The sequence below is a fragment of the Cyrtonyx montezumae genome, unplaced genomic scaffold, assembly GCF_038088225.1.
Source record: "Cyrtonyx montezumae isolate F1298 unplaced genomic scaffold, pur_monq_1.0 scaffold_54, whole genome shotgun sequence".
Taxonomy (NCBI): Eukaryota; Metazoa; Chordata; class Aves; order Galliformes; family Odontophoridae; genus Cyrtonyx; species Cyrtonyx montezumae.
Window position 1 is genome coordinate 79,423 of NW_027072061.1, and position 14,564 is coordinate 93,986.

At 36.7% G+C, this 14,564-nt stretch overlaps 1 protein-coding gene across 1 annotated transcript in view; it reads left to right on the plus strand.

Annotated features, from left to right (window-relative positions):
- LOC136056590 (GTP-binding protein Rit2-like) overlaps window positions 1–6,695 on the plus strand; it is a gene marked incomplete at its 5' end in the record, with an annotated part of 82,032 nt that extends 75,337 nt beyond the window's left edge. Inside the window, one exon of the mRNA XM_065748878.1 lies at window positions 6,317–6,695. Within this exon, the coding sequence (XP_065604950.1) occupies window positions 6,317–6,544 (228 nt within the window). The remainder of the gene's footprint in view (window positions 1–6,316) is intronic.
- Between the last annotated feature and the right edge of the window lie 7,869 nt (window positions 6,696–14,564).

Genomic DNA, 14,564 nt, shown 5'->3' on the forward strand with positions numbered 1-14,564 from the left:
TCAGCATTTCTTTCAGCCTGAATTTATTTTAACTTGATCTTGTTTTCCCCTCCATCCAGGGAAGTAATTTTTGTGGAAGATATGATAGGCAGTTTATAATTGTAAGTATCTGAAGAAAGAAAATAAGGGTAAAATGTCTTGGAATAGTCTTTCTTCTTTTAAGTAATACTATGTGAATAAATAGCACTTGGGTTAAAAAGACAGAAAGATTGAATTTTCTGCTCTGCCTGTTACTGCTCAGGTTTTCAAACCAAACCCGCTGCTTAAAGATGTTAGTACTTGATCTCTGATTTGAACAATAGCATTTCACACTTGGAAAGTTGTTAGCATCCACATCCAAGTGGATACTAATACATACTTAAAACAAACAGAATGTCTCTGCCACCATGGATGTTAGTACAAGACTTGCCAGTGGAAAAATAAAGCTAAATATAATAAATCTGCTTTAAAATTAGTGGATTGGCCTGCAAACTTCTTAAAATAGGAATTAAATGCTTTACAGTAAAAGCATTTGTCTTTAGGAAAGGAAATTGGTAACATAGGAATGCTTAGCTCAACATTAATTGGACTCTATGCTATTTATTAAAATGCAGAGTCTGTCCCTTTCCAAATTACAGGGTAGGTCCCTGATGTTCATTTGTGGTGGGTGGCCTGGGAATAATATTTTTTTCCTGATGCCTTAGACACATTGATGAACTTGGTCTAGCAAAAATTGAGTAGTTGTAGTCATTGCTCATCATTAAGAAGACATCTCGCAGCTGTTTTGTGGGAGTGCCTTAGGCACAAGCTCAGTTGTCAGAGCTGGGATCATTAAAATTATCATTCATGTCAGACAGGTAGTATCTTTTTTTTTCACCTTTTGTTTTTGGAATGGTAGTCATTTTATAGACCCATTAGATTGTTTTTCTATTTTCTTTTCTGGCAAATCTTCTTAATGCAGACCCAGGTCTTAGACAAGAATTTTATTTTTTCAAGTTCTTTTTGTGCTATGGCATATCACAGGTATGTATCCACACCAAACATTAGTTCTGCTTTTTCTAGCATGTTTAGGGAATTCATGGCTATTGGAAGGCATTTGAACATTTGTATGGATTCTTCCAGATTGTCTTCCTGTCTCCAAAATGATATCTGGGTGCTGATATAAAATCTGGCATCTAGTTTCTCATCCTCTGGAACAGGGCGTGTTGGAAAACAGAAAAAAATAAATATGACATACATCTAAACCTAAAAGGAGGGAATATTGATCTTTCTTAAACATTATTCTGAATACTTATGATTTCCTACTTCTCTCATTACCTGGTATTGTAAAAACAACATTGCCCAAGATGCTGCTTCCCTATGTTCCCAAATGGTTATCTTCTGTTTAATTAAATAAATTACTGCCTGTAAAAAAATATTTTTCCTGTAGAGTTTGATCAATAACTACTGAATTCATTCTTCTTAGCCTCAGTACGACTCGGCTGAATACTGTGTTCAGTAATGTGTGTCCTCTTCTGTCCAGGAAAGAGTGTTCTCAGAACCAATTTTTTTTTATTATAAAAAACAAACTGTTTCCCATTGCAAAATTAAAGAGAGTTCCCAGAGTGAAACTCTCAGTAATAAAAGGTTTAGAGATTTCTCTGTAAGAGTTGGGATCTCCTAATCACAAAGAGAACACAGCAAAAACTGTCTCAGCAGATGCTGCTACTGTAGAGATGAAGTGCTCAAGTGGAAATACATAGTTTGCATGCATGAAGACCACAAAAAATGATATTGTTTATTCTGCTAATAACAAAATCTCTCTCAGTCTACTTTGAGATGCTACTTATCCTTCTTTGACCAAAGGCAGACCAGAAGCAATGCTAAACAAAAAATGCCTGATCCTGGAGTAGATTTTCTAGATAATGACAGTTGAAAGGATGAAGTAGAATGTATGGCTTATTTGCACTTTCCTTCTCAGATCCAGATATTATACTCCGTGTATGGAGGCAAGTGATTACCGGTGCCTCCCCACCCACTGTCCATCTCCAGTGGATTTGTTGTCTCCTTTCAGTTGGGCAGGAGCAAACCTTAGTGGAGAACAGGCTTCCTTGAAGATGACAGCTCATCCATCATGGCTTTCACAGTCTGTCAACATTGCATTTCATCTCACTTGTAATTTTCCAGGAAGGCTTGCAAAAGCCACAAACAGAATCTTAATGCTATAAATGCTGTTTGTAGCCAGTAAATGCTTTCTATTTGGATGAAGCTGTTCTCCTTTCAAGCTACCCTGAGATATCCAGAGATAAAAAACTCCCAAATTCATCCTACAGACTCATGTACACATATCAAAAACTGGTGCATCTACCCTACCGAATCACATGGATCCAGAAAGATTCTTAGAACAAAGAAGCTATGAAAAGACTACTATCCCAAGGATCCTAAGCATACATGAGACTCCACTACCATTTCCAGATTTTGTCCTTCTGAAGGACCTTTCTCTTCAGTTATATGGTGTGCCTCATGCCCCGTTTATTTGAGTAAAGATCCAACTTCTCCACAGACAGCTTTTAAATGAATTTTGTGCCAACTCTTAAATCTTAATCTTCAAAGAATCAAAGAACCACAGAATTGGAGGGGCTGGAAGGTATCTCTAGAGGCCACCAAGTCCAACTCCCCTGCCAAAGAAGGCTCCTTAAACCAGGTTGCACAGGTAGGCATCCAGGAGAGTCTTGAACATCTCCAGGGGAGACTCTACAACCTCTCTGGCAGCCTGTGCCAGCGCTCTGTCTCCCACTCTGTGAAGAAGTTCACACTCATATTTGTGTGGAACTTTCTATACGTCAGTTTGTATTAATTTCCCCTTGTCCTATTGCTTAGAAGAGTCCAGCCTTGTACCTTTGCCTCCCGCTCTTTAGATATACAGATAAACAGGGGTAAGATCCCCCTTGAGTATTCATTTTTGAAAGCTGAACAGACCCAGGTCCCTTAGCCATTCCTCATCAGAGAGGTGTTCCACACCCTTTATCATCTTTATAGCCCTCCACTAGATTCTTTCAAGGAGATCCCTGTCTTCTTTGTACTAGGGTACCCAGAACTGGGCACAGTATTCCAGGAGAGACTTCACCAGGGCACAGTAAAGGGGGAGGATTGCCTTCCTTGACCTCCTGGCCATGCTCTTTTTAATGCACTCCAGAATGCTCTTGGCCATCTTGGCCACGAAGGCACATTTCTGGATCCTGACCAACCTTTAATCAACCAGGACACCCAGGTCCCTCTCCTTTGAGATCTGCAGCAGGTCATCCCCCGCCTCTACTAGTAAATGCAGTTTTTCCTCCTTAAGTGCAAGGCTTTACACATGCTCTTCTTAAAATTCATCTGATTTGTTTCTGCCCAACTCTCCAGCCTGTTCAAGTCTTGCTAAATGGCAGCACAACCTTCTGGATCTTAATCTTAATCTTAAATTTTCATTATCTTCACTACACTATCCTTTCTTCTTCGTTCTCTTCTTAGATTTACTAGTAAAGGGATGAGCTAAAGTGGAATCAATATAAACAGAATTATTCTTTGGAAAACAATGCCAGATTCAATCACAGAATGTTGCTCTAAAACTGAGATATCAAGCTCTGCTTCCCAGATATATGTTCAATAGTACAACCTTGCTCCCTGACCTGATTGTCTGTGTCATACTGACAGATCATATCATCTCTTGATACAGACCCATAGAAGCTTCAATTTGTCAACAAGTCCCTGAGCTGTGCAGATCTTGACTGGATTTCAGTGATATAGTTTCTCTCGTGGCCATAAGATGGAAAAAAGGAAAATACCTGGAGTTACGTGGATGTCATCAAGGGCTTTATCCCTTTTTTATCATTGCAGAGAGCCCTACCCTCTGAAGGGAGTTATGAACTGAAAGAATAATATGTACATTCCACTAGACATTCTTCTATATAGCTTCCTCAGTAAACAGATTAATAAAATCACTATATCCATATTTTTATGGATGCTGAAGCAGTAGTTGTAATTGTGACAGCATTAGATTTCTGAGAAGCTTATTTTTCACCTCGGGGCTGAAAAAACTAAATGTCCTAAATTTATCTATCTATCTATCCATCTATCTATCTACTTATTTTGAGCCAGGTGTCCTCCCTATGCTGAATTACTTTATAACATTTTGTCAAAGCACTTAAAGCACTTAATCATATCCTGAGGGCAAGATTAAGAAAAAATACAATGCTTTGAAATTAACTGCTTTCATTAATAACATTTATGTTGTCTCCAGATTTTGTAAGGAATCTTTGGAATTCAAAACCAAGCATCTGTTACTTTTAATATGAATCCTACCAAATTTAGTCAAGTTATGAGCCTCCAACCACATGGAGACTGGGAAGAAGTTTTTCTGAACAATTTATTTCTCCTGAGAATTCTCCAGTTTTCACATCCCTTAGTAGATTTTTTTCTTACAGACTGCAGAATGACTTCTCTGCAATTTTTCTTCCTTACTGGTGGGAGAAAATACATGTTTTGACCCTAGAAAGGACAAAAATGAAAAAAAAAAACATAATATATATACAGAGAGAGGAATTGGATAAGCAAAAACTGGTAAATCATGGAGAAAAGGGAAAGGTGTATTTTGATATTTAGTTGCCTTTTGCTTGCATCCTAATTCTATTTACAACCTTACTTACTCTTGTAATGTATTTCTGAGATTTTTTTTCCTTTTATGTAATGAATGCATGAAATATTCACTGAAACTACATCTCTTTGGAATGATTTGCTCAGAACTGCAGAATCTATTTAAAGAAAAAGGATAGAACAATCCTCCCCACCTCAAACTAGGCATAGCAAGAGAAAAAAAATGATTAAAAAGTCCAAAATAGACCAGAAACATCTTCTATCCAGACAATCAATTTCTCAATGGTGCCCAAAAGACATATTGAATCACACATTTTGCTTACACAGCTGCCCAGAGAAAAACAAGGACCATATTGCTACCCATCTCCTTTTGCTAAAGGTTGGCAATTATAGCAGTTGGAAAGCAATAATAATTTTTCACTGTGTCAGTGAGTATTACTCAGGTTGCCATACAACTCCTCTGCTTACCCTTAAAATATTCTTAATTAAATTAAGATTAAATCTGTAATATAGAGGTATGGTCCTACAGATAATACAGATTTTGTGACTTGTCGGAAAGGTGATGAGTAGAAATTCTTTGGCCATGCTATGTGCTCGGTGCAGATTTACTTTCAGGCTGGAATGAACTGATGTTGTTTTTCATCCATAATCCTATTTCTCACCATGTGCAGCTTAATGGATAGATGCAAAAAATGCAGTAAGTTAGTGACATAAGCTAATCATAAAAGAGCATTTTATTTAATGTTCCAATGCTGAAAAGAAAGGTTATTTTTTCTTGGTTGGTAAGCTTGTGTAAAATTTAGCTAGCTAATAGGGTTTATTCTTTATTCTTTGTTCTGCTGCAGACTTGTTGCATGTAATTAAATAAGGCCATAAATGTGAAAAAACATTGTTAGTTGTAGGTTTTAATTACTTCTTGTGATAAACTTTTAAACAATACCTAAGCCTCAGAGTAATCAGAATGCAGAGAACTTCTGCTAGGAAATTAGCAGGCAGGTGATCCAAGTAGTGGCTAATAATCAAATTTTAGAAGTTAAATCTCTCAGAATTCAGGCAAATTAAAAAGAGTTTTTTTGATTCCTTCTAAATTCTTCACTTACAGCTCCTCAAATAACAAAGACACATTTCCTTGATCTTCCCTGAGAACAGAGAGTTTATGAAGCCATTTAGGAAAGAAGATATGAAAACAAAAAAGATTTTGGCTCCTTATACATTTCAGGGATTAGCTAGGTGGTAAGATTACAGACCAATCAGGACCAAAATATTTAAAAGCATGCTCTGAAATATATGCCAAGTTGAATCCAGAATTAGATGAGTGCTGAACAGGGATTTTCTAGGATCACAATTCCACTAAAGTTTTTCACTAAAGCCATCAGGTCTAGTTTATTCTAGAATAAAGGAACCAGACTTATCAAACCTTACCAGATTCTGCGCAAAATAAGGAAATACATGGAAAAAATGGTGCATCTGAAATAATATGAATATTGTCTATACAGTCTGTTCAAGATTTTCATAGATTCAAATCTGATCATTTCACATTTTGAGTATGTGATATATGAATATATTCCTGTTAAACTAAATTTTGGTAATTTGTCTCAAGAGTGACATTCCAGTTATACCAAAAATGTTGGACTAGACACAGAGTTATGACCACCTGCTGTTTCCCAGTCTCTGAACTGGATGATATTTATGGAGCTGTTTTGCTTTTTTATTCCTCTTGTAGGTTTCAACTGAAGAAGGAATGAGCTTAGCCAGAGAATATTCTTGCTCATTTTTTGAGACTTCAGCAGCCCTTCGCTATTATATTGATGATGTCTTTCATGGACTTGTGAGAGAAATTCGAAGGAAAGAGTCCTCATTGACCATGGCAGAGAAGAAGATGAAGAGAAAGGACAGTCTGTGGAGGAAGCTGAAAGGTTCACTGAGGAAAAAAAAGGAAAGTACAACCTGATGGAAATTCTTCATGAGCCACCCCTCAGGATCTGTCCCCAGTAACCTACAACTGTTCAAAAAAGGCAACATTAATAAGCATCTTCCAGAACAGATCCTGGAGATCTGTCCCTTTAGCACTCATGTAGAAGCAGTAGCTCCTTGAAGGACCAACTCACGTCACCTTGTGGCTCCTCTGTATTATAGATCAAGTCACTTAGCATACCCTCTCAACCCTTCACTCCAAATCTGTGTGGAGAAAATACTGCTTTCTCCCTTCAGTCGCTGGCTGTTCTTCAAGGGTTAGGACTTAAGCCAGCATCCAATGTAGATCCAGCTACCACCAAATCTAGAACAAGGGATATGTCTATCACCTCCTATTTTCATGTGCATGTATCATTTTGCCATCCCAGAAATGAATAACACCTATTTCAGAGGACATTTTTACTGTTTAAGGAGTTTTGAATTTGACATTCAGCTTTTCATTCACTTGTAGTTTTACAATTAGACTATGCTCAGCCTGTGTGTTTGTGTATGAACAGGGACTAGAATTCTGGAGACTCTCAATTTTGACCCTGTTAGAGCCCTATCATGGCTGTTCTTTCCATTTAGCAGGAAGGGATGGCAAGAACAGCGTAACTCCCACATCAGACTACCAGAATTCTTCAGAACTACAGCACTTTCTCATCTACTTATTGCTAATCACATCTGGCAAGCAAAGGTACATTTTCCTGTGGACATGTAGTAAACTGACCACAAAGGAGTGCAAAAAAAATCACTGTCAGATACTTTCCAGAGCCTCCCTGAGGGCAGCACATATCTGTTCTACTTTAACATTCCCACTTCAGCATTCAGTCCTCAACTTACTATTCCTTGTCCATCCAAGTGAGCCATTTGATTGATCAGGTGAGTGGGTCTTTTAAATATTACTTTTTAAAGCTGGCATGAAGTAGAATATAGTCTCATTGATTTTCTTTCCTAAACTTCTTTAAATGTTGAATTTATTTATAAATTTTACAATTCAATCATGTATACATTTTTGTCTAAGAATAAAGATCTTTAATTTCATTAAGCTGTGTTAGTATTCAGTGTCATTTGGGTCTGTTCTGGGATGATTTATATCATTAGAAGAATATGTGTATTCCTTAGTAATTTCTTTTTTTTTCTATTTTTTTTTCTTCTTTGAATCTCTTTCATAGTTTAGATAAATTGTTTATTTTGGAGGAACAATTTAATTATATTTTGGAACTAGGGGTAGTCTATTTGTTTTGCTGCGTTAAGTATGAAAAAGTTATGGTTTTATTAAAAATTTCAGTTCATTAAAATGTGGTGTTTTATTCTCTACTTTCCCTTCCTTTCAGGAAAATTCTGTGATTAATTCTGTCTTGTCAGAAATTTTCCATCAAATATGTGTACTTCTGTGCATATAGTCAAGTCATATGTGGATATATTTCTACCTGTGAAATATTATTTCAGAGAAATACAAACACATATAGGCATTTAAGATGAATTTTATTTTTCCTAACTTCAAAAGCTCAAGCCTGTATTTACATTACTGTAATTACTGTTATTATTTTATATGTACAGCTGCAAAGATTTTAGGTAAAGGTTCCTGGAGACAGAGAGATCTGCTTGTTCAGAATGTTTCTGAGCTAAGTATTTGTAGAAAGACAACAGGAGGCTACACAGAACAGATGGTGGCTATGAGACTATAAATAACAAGAGGAAATATCCGTGACTGTTCCAGTACCGCACATTGCACAGAGCGGAATGAAGAGGTCATTTCACATGTAAGAGACAGTAGAAATTACTGTCCTGAGAAAATGAGGGGTGCTCACTAGCATTACTCAGGCAGATGCCTAAGCTTTGAGTCACTTGAAAAACATTTAGCATTGGCTATTATTTCACCCATGCTAATGAGGGATGTACTATATCAGTGCTGGCTCTGCTTTGTAGTTTTAGGAGTAGTCTTTCTCTGATCAGTTCAGAATACAAAAGAGTTGCAAAAAGAAGGCATGGATACAGTTTAAGACTAAGCTTTAAAGGAATTTATAAATTAAACACACTCATTTTCTATCGTTAAGATCATATGGTATGGAAAAATATCTTTCCATACTAGTAAGCTGTCAGCCTTCATAGCAAGGGTACCACTTAAGAACTGTGTTAGAAATGTTGCCTGGACCATACTAGATTCTTTCCTATGCACTGCAACTAGTTAAGAAAGTGATAATTGTTGCGGCATGAAACCATGCCATGAATCATTCTGAGTAGTTGTACAATTTGAGTATCCTTGATACTTTCAGACTACTGGCACTAATATAACTTACTTTGCCATATTTTTAAGTATATCGAGACCATGAAATATCCAGGTTACCAATATCTCCAAAGTTAAAGTGTACATGCCAGATTATCAAAGATATTTTATACTAAGTTAGTAACTTAGTATGCTTAAGTTACTCTCAAAGAATGAGACCCTCTGAGGATCTTCTGCTACATCTTCCATTAGCAATTTTAGTCATCTGAATATGTATTGGAAGTAGAAGGCTGAATTAATCTCACTCCCTTTTAGTCACATAAAACTTGAGTATGACATTTAGTCATTAGAAGTTAAGTGACAGAGAGTTTCTTCTGCTGATTTGTCCTGTCTAGCTTGGTTGGTTAGCTTGGCATGAATCACTGCCTAAAATGGTTGCCCCTTTACAGCTTCTATATGTTGCTCTATAAAATGCAGCTTGCATCCAAGCCTAATTCTCTAGTGACTCAAGACAGATATGATAAATGCCATCGTTAACAATTTGTCCACACTTGACCTATGGTGAAGAATGGTGCTGTAAATGCTTAGCATTGAATATTGTCTCTGAAATGCCTGACCATCTTTTATTTTTTAAATAGGAATGCCATTCTGATTTACCATCACCCAGTTCTTCAATAATCTACAATACTTAACCTCAGTTAATTGAGCAAAGCTGCTGAAGGTTATAGTCAGGGAGGCTAACATAAGTCATAACAACTCAAGATGTTGGTTATGACTGCTTTGCCTAATTAATCATTATTATTCCACCACAGTAGATCGTACTTAGGTAGCAAACCTAGATCATAGAGTTAATAAACAGTTTCTTTGTGTCTAAAGACTTTTATAGCTCTAGTTTCTCATTTAAACATGTCAGGAAACTCTAAAGAAGGAAACTATTTTATTTTATTGTGTTGCCTACAGCCCCATGAAGGAGGCAGTTATAATTTACTCCAGTGTCAGACTGTGCTGCAGTTGGACAATAATTCAGTTTGCTTCTTTTATAGTTAAAGCCAGACAATAAATAAAAATAAACAAAATAAATCTTTTGAATTTTATCCTAATGTCTCATGGAACTATATAATACATGCTAGTTATTTAGCATTTTCCCCACTTTTGGCATAACACATGTTGTATCTCGTTGTGGAATAATTACCTCTGGAGAAGGTGGACTAATTCAGTGCTCTAAGTTTCCTTTTTCCTATATTCAATGTATAGGTCTTAGTACTTCGACAGAATAACCTCCTGTATTTCCTCACATCATCAACTCATTTACTATACTGACAGTCCAACGTATTTACGAATTATTGAAAATAACTTTTTAAAGAATATTTTAATTCTCAGTTATAGGAACGTGGAACTAGAACAAAAAGCAATTTTCTTCCTCTGTCCACTGTATAATTCATATTTCTACACATCTCCATTCTGACTCCTTCTTTGACATTTGATTTCTCCCTCTCTCATGACCAATGACAGGAAAACAAGTGAATGATGGCCCTCAGCAGAGTTTAGTCTCTCACAGTTGTGATTTATGTTCTACAACTATGTCAACGTCTTCTCTCTAATTGAACACAGTACTCTCTTTGGGCCAGAGTGATATTTGTGATAAGCAAAATAGCTGTGTGGGTGCCTCCTTGGCTCTGTCCAGATAACAAAGATACCTACTGCAATCATCTCAGAAGGTAATACTTAGATGTTAAATTAAACTTAAAATCAGAAATTAATTTCATATTAAACAAAGTTTTATTAGCTGTAGGAGTATACTAGAATTTGCCTGATTTTGTACTAGCAACAGAAAGACTGATGTCTAGAGCAGCCAGTTATATTAATGTAATACTTGTAATATAACACAGAGGCAGACATGTTTAAATACATTCTTCAGGATATCTTACATATAGGTGAGTATCACACACATAGCTTTATGTTTATGCCTCAGAAAAATCCCTGAAAATAAGTAAATGGAAAAACAAAATTGCAGAATATGACTTTTAAACAGTATTAATATCTCTGTTCTCTAAAAATGACTTTTGGACAGAGTAGCATCTTAAACCATTTCTGATATCTTTTTTAGTACTATCTCTAGCCTGATCTGTCCCTTCATGTACGTGCTCCTCCTTAGGATGTCTGCTTGGCAAAATGATTTGTAATGGGGATGGCATTGTCTTACAGATGCTGTGAAAGTCACCCCAGGCAACATTGTCCTGCACCTCAAGTCTGATTTATTGCTCCCTAATGCTCCAGTTTCTAAGCCTCCTCAATTTCAGCTCTCCAATTTTGTTACATTGTGCTGAATTATGAGGTTATTTTATGATGAGGACAAATGTCCACTGAAGAGCACCAAACTCATTTCATGATCTGAACTTTTCCCCCAGGAGGTAATAAAGACAAGAACATCCAAAGCCATTGCATCACCTACTGTATATCTTCTGCCAATAGATAATTAATGTAACAATGAGATTTTCCATTCTTGTACTTTGTCATGCATCATATTTTTCACAGAGCTTTTATCCTTACAACTGTTTCAGCAACTACATGACCAAGACAAAAAGGAACATTATTCTTTATGGTTGTAGTTTGAACAGAATTCCAAGTGAAGAGCAGTATTAGAAGGGTTGATCAGAGCAAGACTTTTATGCATATGTTGCTCTGACTTTTTTTACATAAAAGAAAACAGTCATATTTGACACGTTTTACATATAATTAACAGAAGAGGAAGGCAGTCTGTTTCACATCTATGAAATATGTCAGATGACATCTAATATTTCCCTGCTTTTGCAGCATTCTACAAGTAAGATAAATTGCAATTCCTTGTCCTGCAATTCCTCTCCTGAAACAGAGATAGTAGATTAAAGATATATAAAGATATATAAAATATGCTGATTTTGTCTTTATTCAGTCTCCTCTAGCACCTGATGAAGACTTCTGGGGAGTTCTTTCAATTAGTTTCTCAGCAACAGAAAATCATTAGGGCTGACCTCTTCATGTTCCGCTCCGTACAGATAAATTTATTGTTTTTCAGTTTTATTTCAATTACTGTGTTGGATTACTCAAAGCAATGTAAAAATGGACTTGGTGCTTTTAACATAACAAAGATACTGTATATTTTTCCTCCTTTATAAACTTCCCATATTTTCAGTGTTCATGCTAAGCACTATGAGTAATATTTTTCAAGACAAACTTTTTCAAAGTCACACAGCTTACTGAGTAAGAAGTTGACAGACTCTGCAAAATGACTTTGCCTCCATTGCTAGACACTGGTGAATAATCACAAGTGCCTCTTTATGTAGAACATGGAATGAATAAGCTTGAACACTTAAGGTACTCAATCATTGCAAGTGGGCAGCTCTTCTGATGTGAACAGAAAAAACTTACATTTGATTCTCATCAAACTCTCGCAGAGAATTACACATTTTCTCATAATGATGAATATATTTCAATAACACAGAAGAAGATGAGATTTCTGTCCCTGAAAACTTTTAAAAGCCCTAACCCACAGTACAAAACAATTTGCAGAAGATGAAATTGACAGTACTAGTGATGGGATGAACAGGCAAGAGCTGTAGAAGACAACTTAATATGAGTAAACATATGAAAATCAAGAGAATGAGAAAGGTCTCACAATATTCTCCACTCCAGATGAGTATTAATGCCTTCTAGTAAGGAAACAACAGCAGATATGATGATGCAAAGACAGAACAAAAGCACGTATTCTATGGCAAGTACACATGCCATAGAATTTTGATAAGGATGAGAAGATGGCTTACATTAAGAAAAATAGAAACTGATGTTGCAGCTTGGCTGGCCTGGCAAGTGAAAGGGAGAGATTAGAGAAATGACTGTTGTGTAAGTGCAAAAGAGTTTAGAGAGCACATAAATAAACAAATTAATAAAATAATAATAAAAAAATACTAAAACAACAACAAAAAAAGTACTAGGCACAAGGGAAATAAGTCAGGAAGAAGCAATACTCTCTGAAATCTATGGGAAGTTTGGATCTTCTTAAGTGGAACATGCCTAAGTTTTCTAATGAAAAGCTGACTATAGGCATGAGTGCTATAAATTGCTCTTTCTTTCAGTACTTAAGGCAACAAATATCTCTGTGGTTTCTGCTGGCTTCCTATACTGTGCATTCTTGAGAAACTGAAAACAGCTGGTTTCAGTAGAACAGTTGGGGAAAAAAGTGTGATGCTCAGATTTGTATTTTGGAAGGAAAGTAGCAAAAAACTCATTTATATGCCTCGTAACTAGCATAAATGATGAAATGATAGCTCCCTGTTGAAGATTTAAAATGGTGCTTCAAATATGTGGTTTCATCTGGGAGAGCAGATACCAGTTTGCAAACAGTGCGTGCAGATCATTCACTGCTGACTTCTTCCCTCCCACTGTTCTCAGACCAGATGTTAATGAAAAATGTAGGAACCTGTTTCTGCTCTCCTGTTTAGTTAATAAGGTGTTCACCAAATACTCCTAAGTCTTTATCTAGCAAAACTGGATGAGATCCAAGTTATCAGAGAATACAGCAGGGATGTCTTTAAGGAGGCAGAAGTTCAAAGGAGTACTTTGAAGAGTCCTTCGACCTGTGTGGAGTTGATTATCACGATGTGGATGAAAGAAGAAAAATAGATGAAACCACAAAGCCTGGGAGAATATGCTATACCTGCCAACAATAAGCTTCAGAAAGACTTAAGTTGTAGAAGCTGTAAAATATTTCTGTGATAAAACTTCTGAACTAGGATGGACCTCCAGGGAGTACTGAGAATTTAAGGACAGTACCATATCAGTTCTTTCACCTGGCAGAGACTTTTCAATCCACTTGCCTCAGTGATTAAAATCATTATCAAGGATCATAGTAATTCAAAGAGATAGGAGTGGAAAAGGCACACTGTGACACAAAATGGCCTTCACTTAATGGATAAGGAAATCCAACTGGTTTTCAGACTGACCACCATGTAACAGATTCTGTAAATCAAGAGCAGGTCTGAAGACCACTGTTAAATACCCTCAGTGTAAAATGGAATTAAAGTCAGTAATTTCTTAAAATCACTGAGTCATAAGGGTTGGAAGGAGCCACTTGAGATCATCTAGTCCAATCTCCTGATAAAGCAGGTTCCCTAGATTAGGTTGTGCAGGAAAGTGTCCAAGTGTATCTTGAGTATCCCCATAGAAGTAGACTACATAACCACTACGGGCAAAGAGTTGTTACCCTCAACATAAAGAAGTTAATTCTCATACTTCAATGGAACATCCTGTATTGAAGCTTTTGACTCTTGCCCCTTCTCCTGTTGCTGCACTCCACTGAAATGAGCCTAGCCCCACTCATTTGACTTTCCAATGATGATGGAAAGTCACTGACACTCAGTCTTCTCCCAGCAGAACACTCTCAGATCTTCCTTTGATCATACAGGAGGCGCTCTAGGCTCCTAACCATGATGGTGCTTCCTCTGAACTGGCTCTATGAGATCCCTGTCTTTTTTGAACTGGGGAGCCCACAACTGGATGTTGAGGCTGAGGCTTCATCATGGTACAGTAGAGGGAAGAAGATATCTTCCCTTGACCTGCTGGCTACACTTTTTTGATGCACTAATATACAAGTATCTGGATGACTTTCAGCCTGATTCTGAAACAAACTGTCCTGATTGGACAACACCTTCCAGACCCCTTATGTAAATTGAAACTGCAGATACCCTTTTGCTGCCATTTTGTTCACCAACAGAACTGCATTACTGCTGAAGATCCACAACTCAGACTCTGC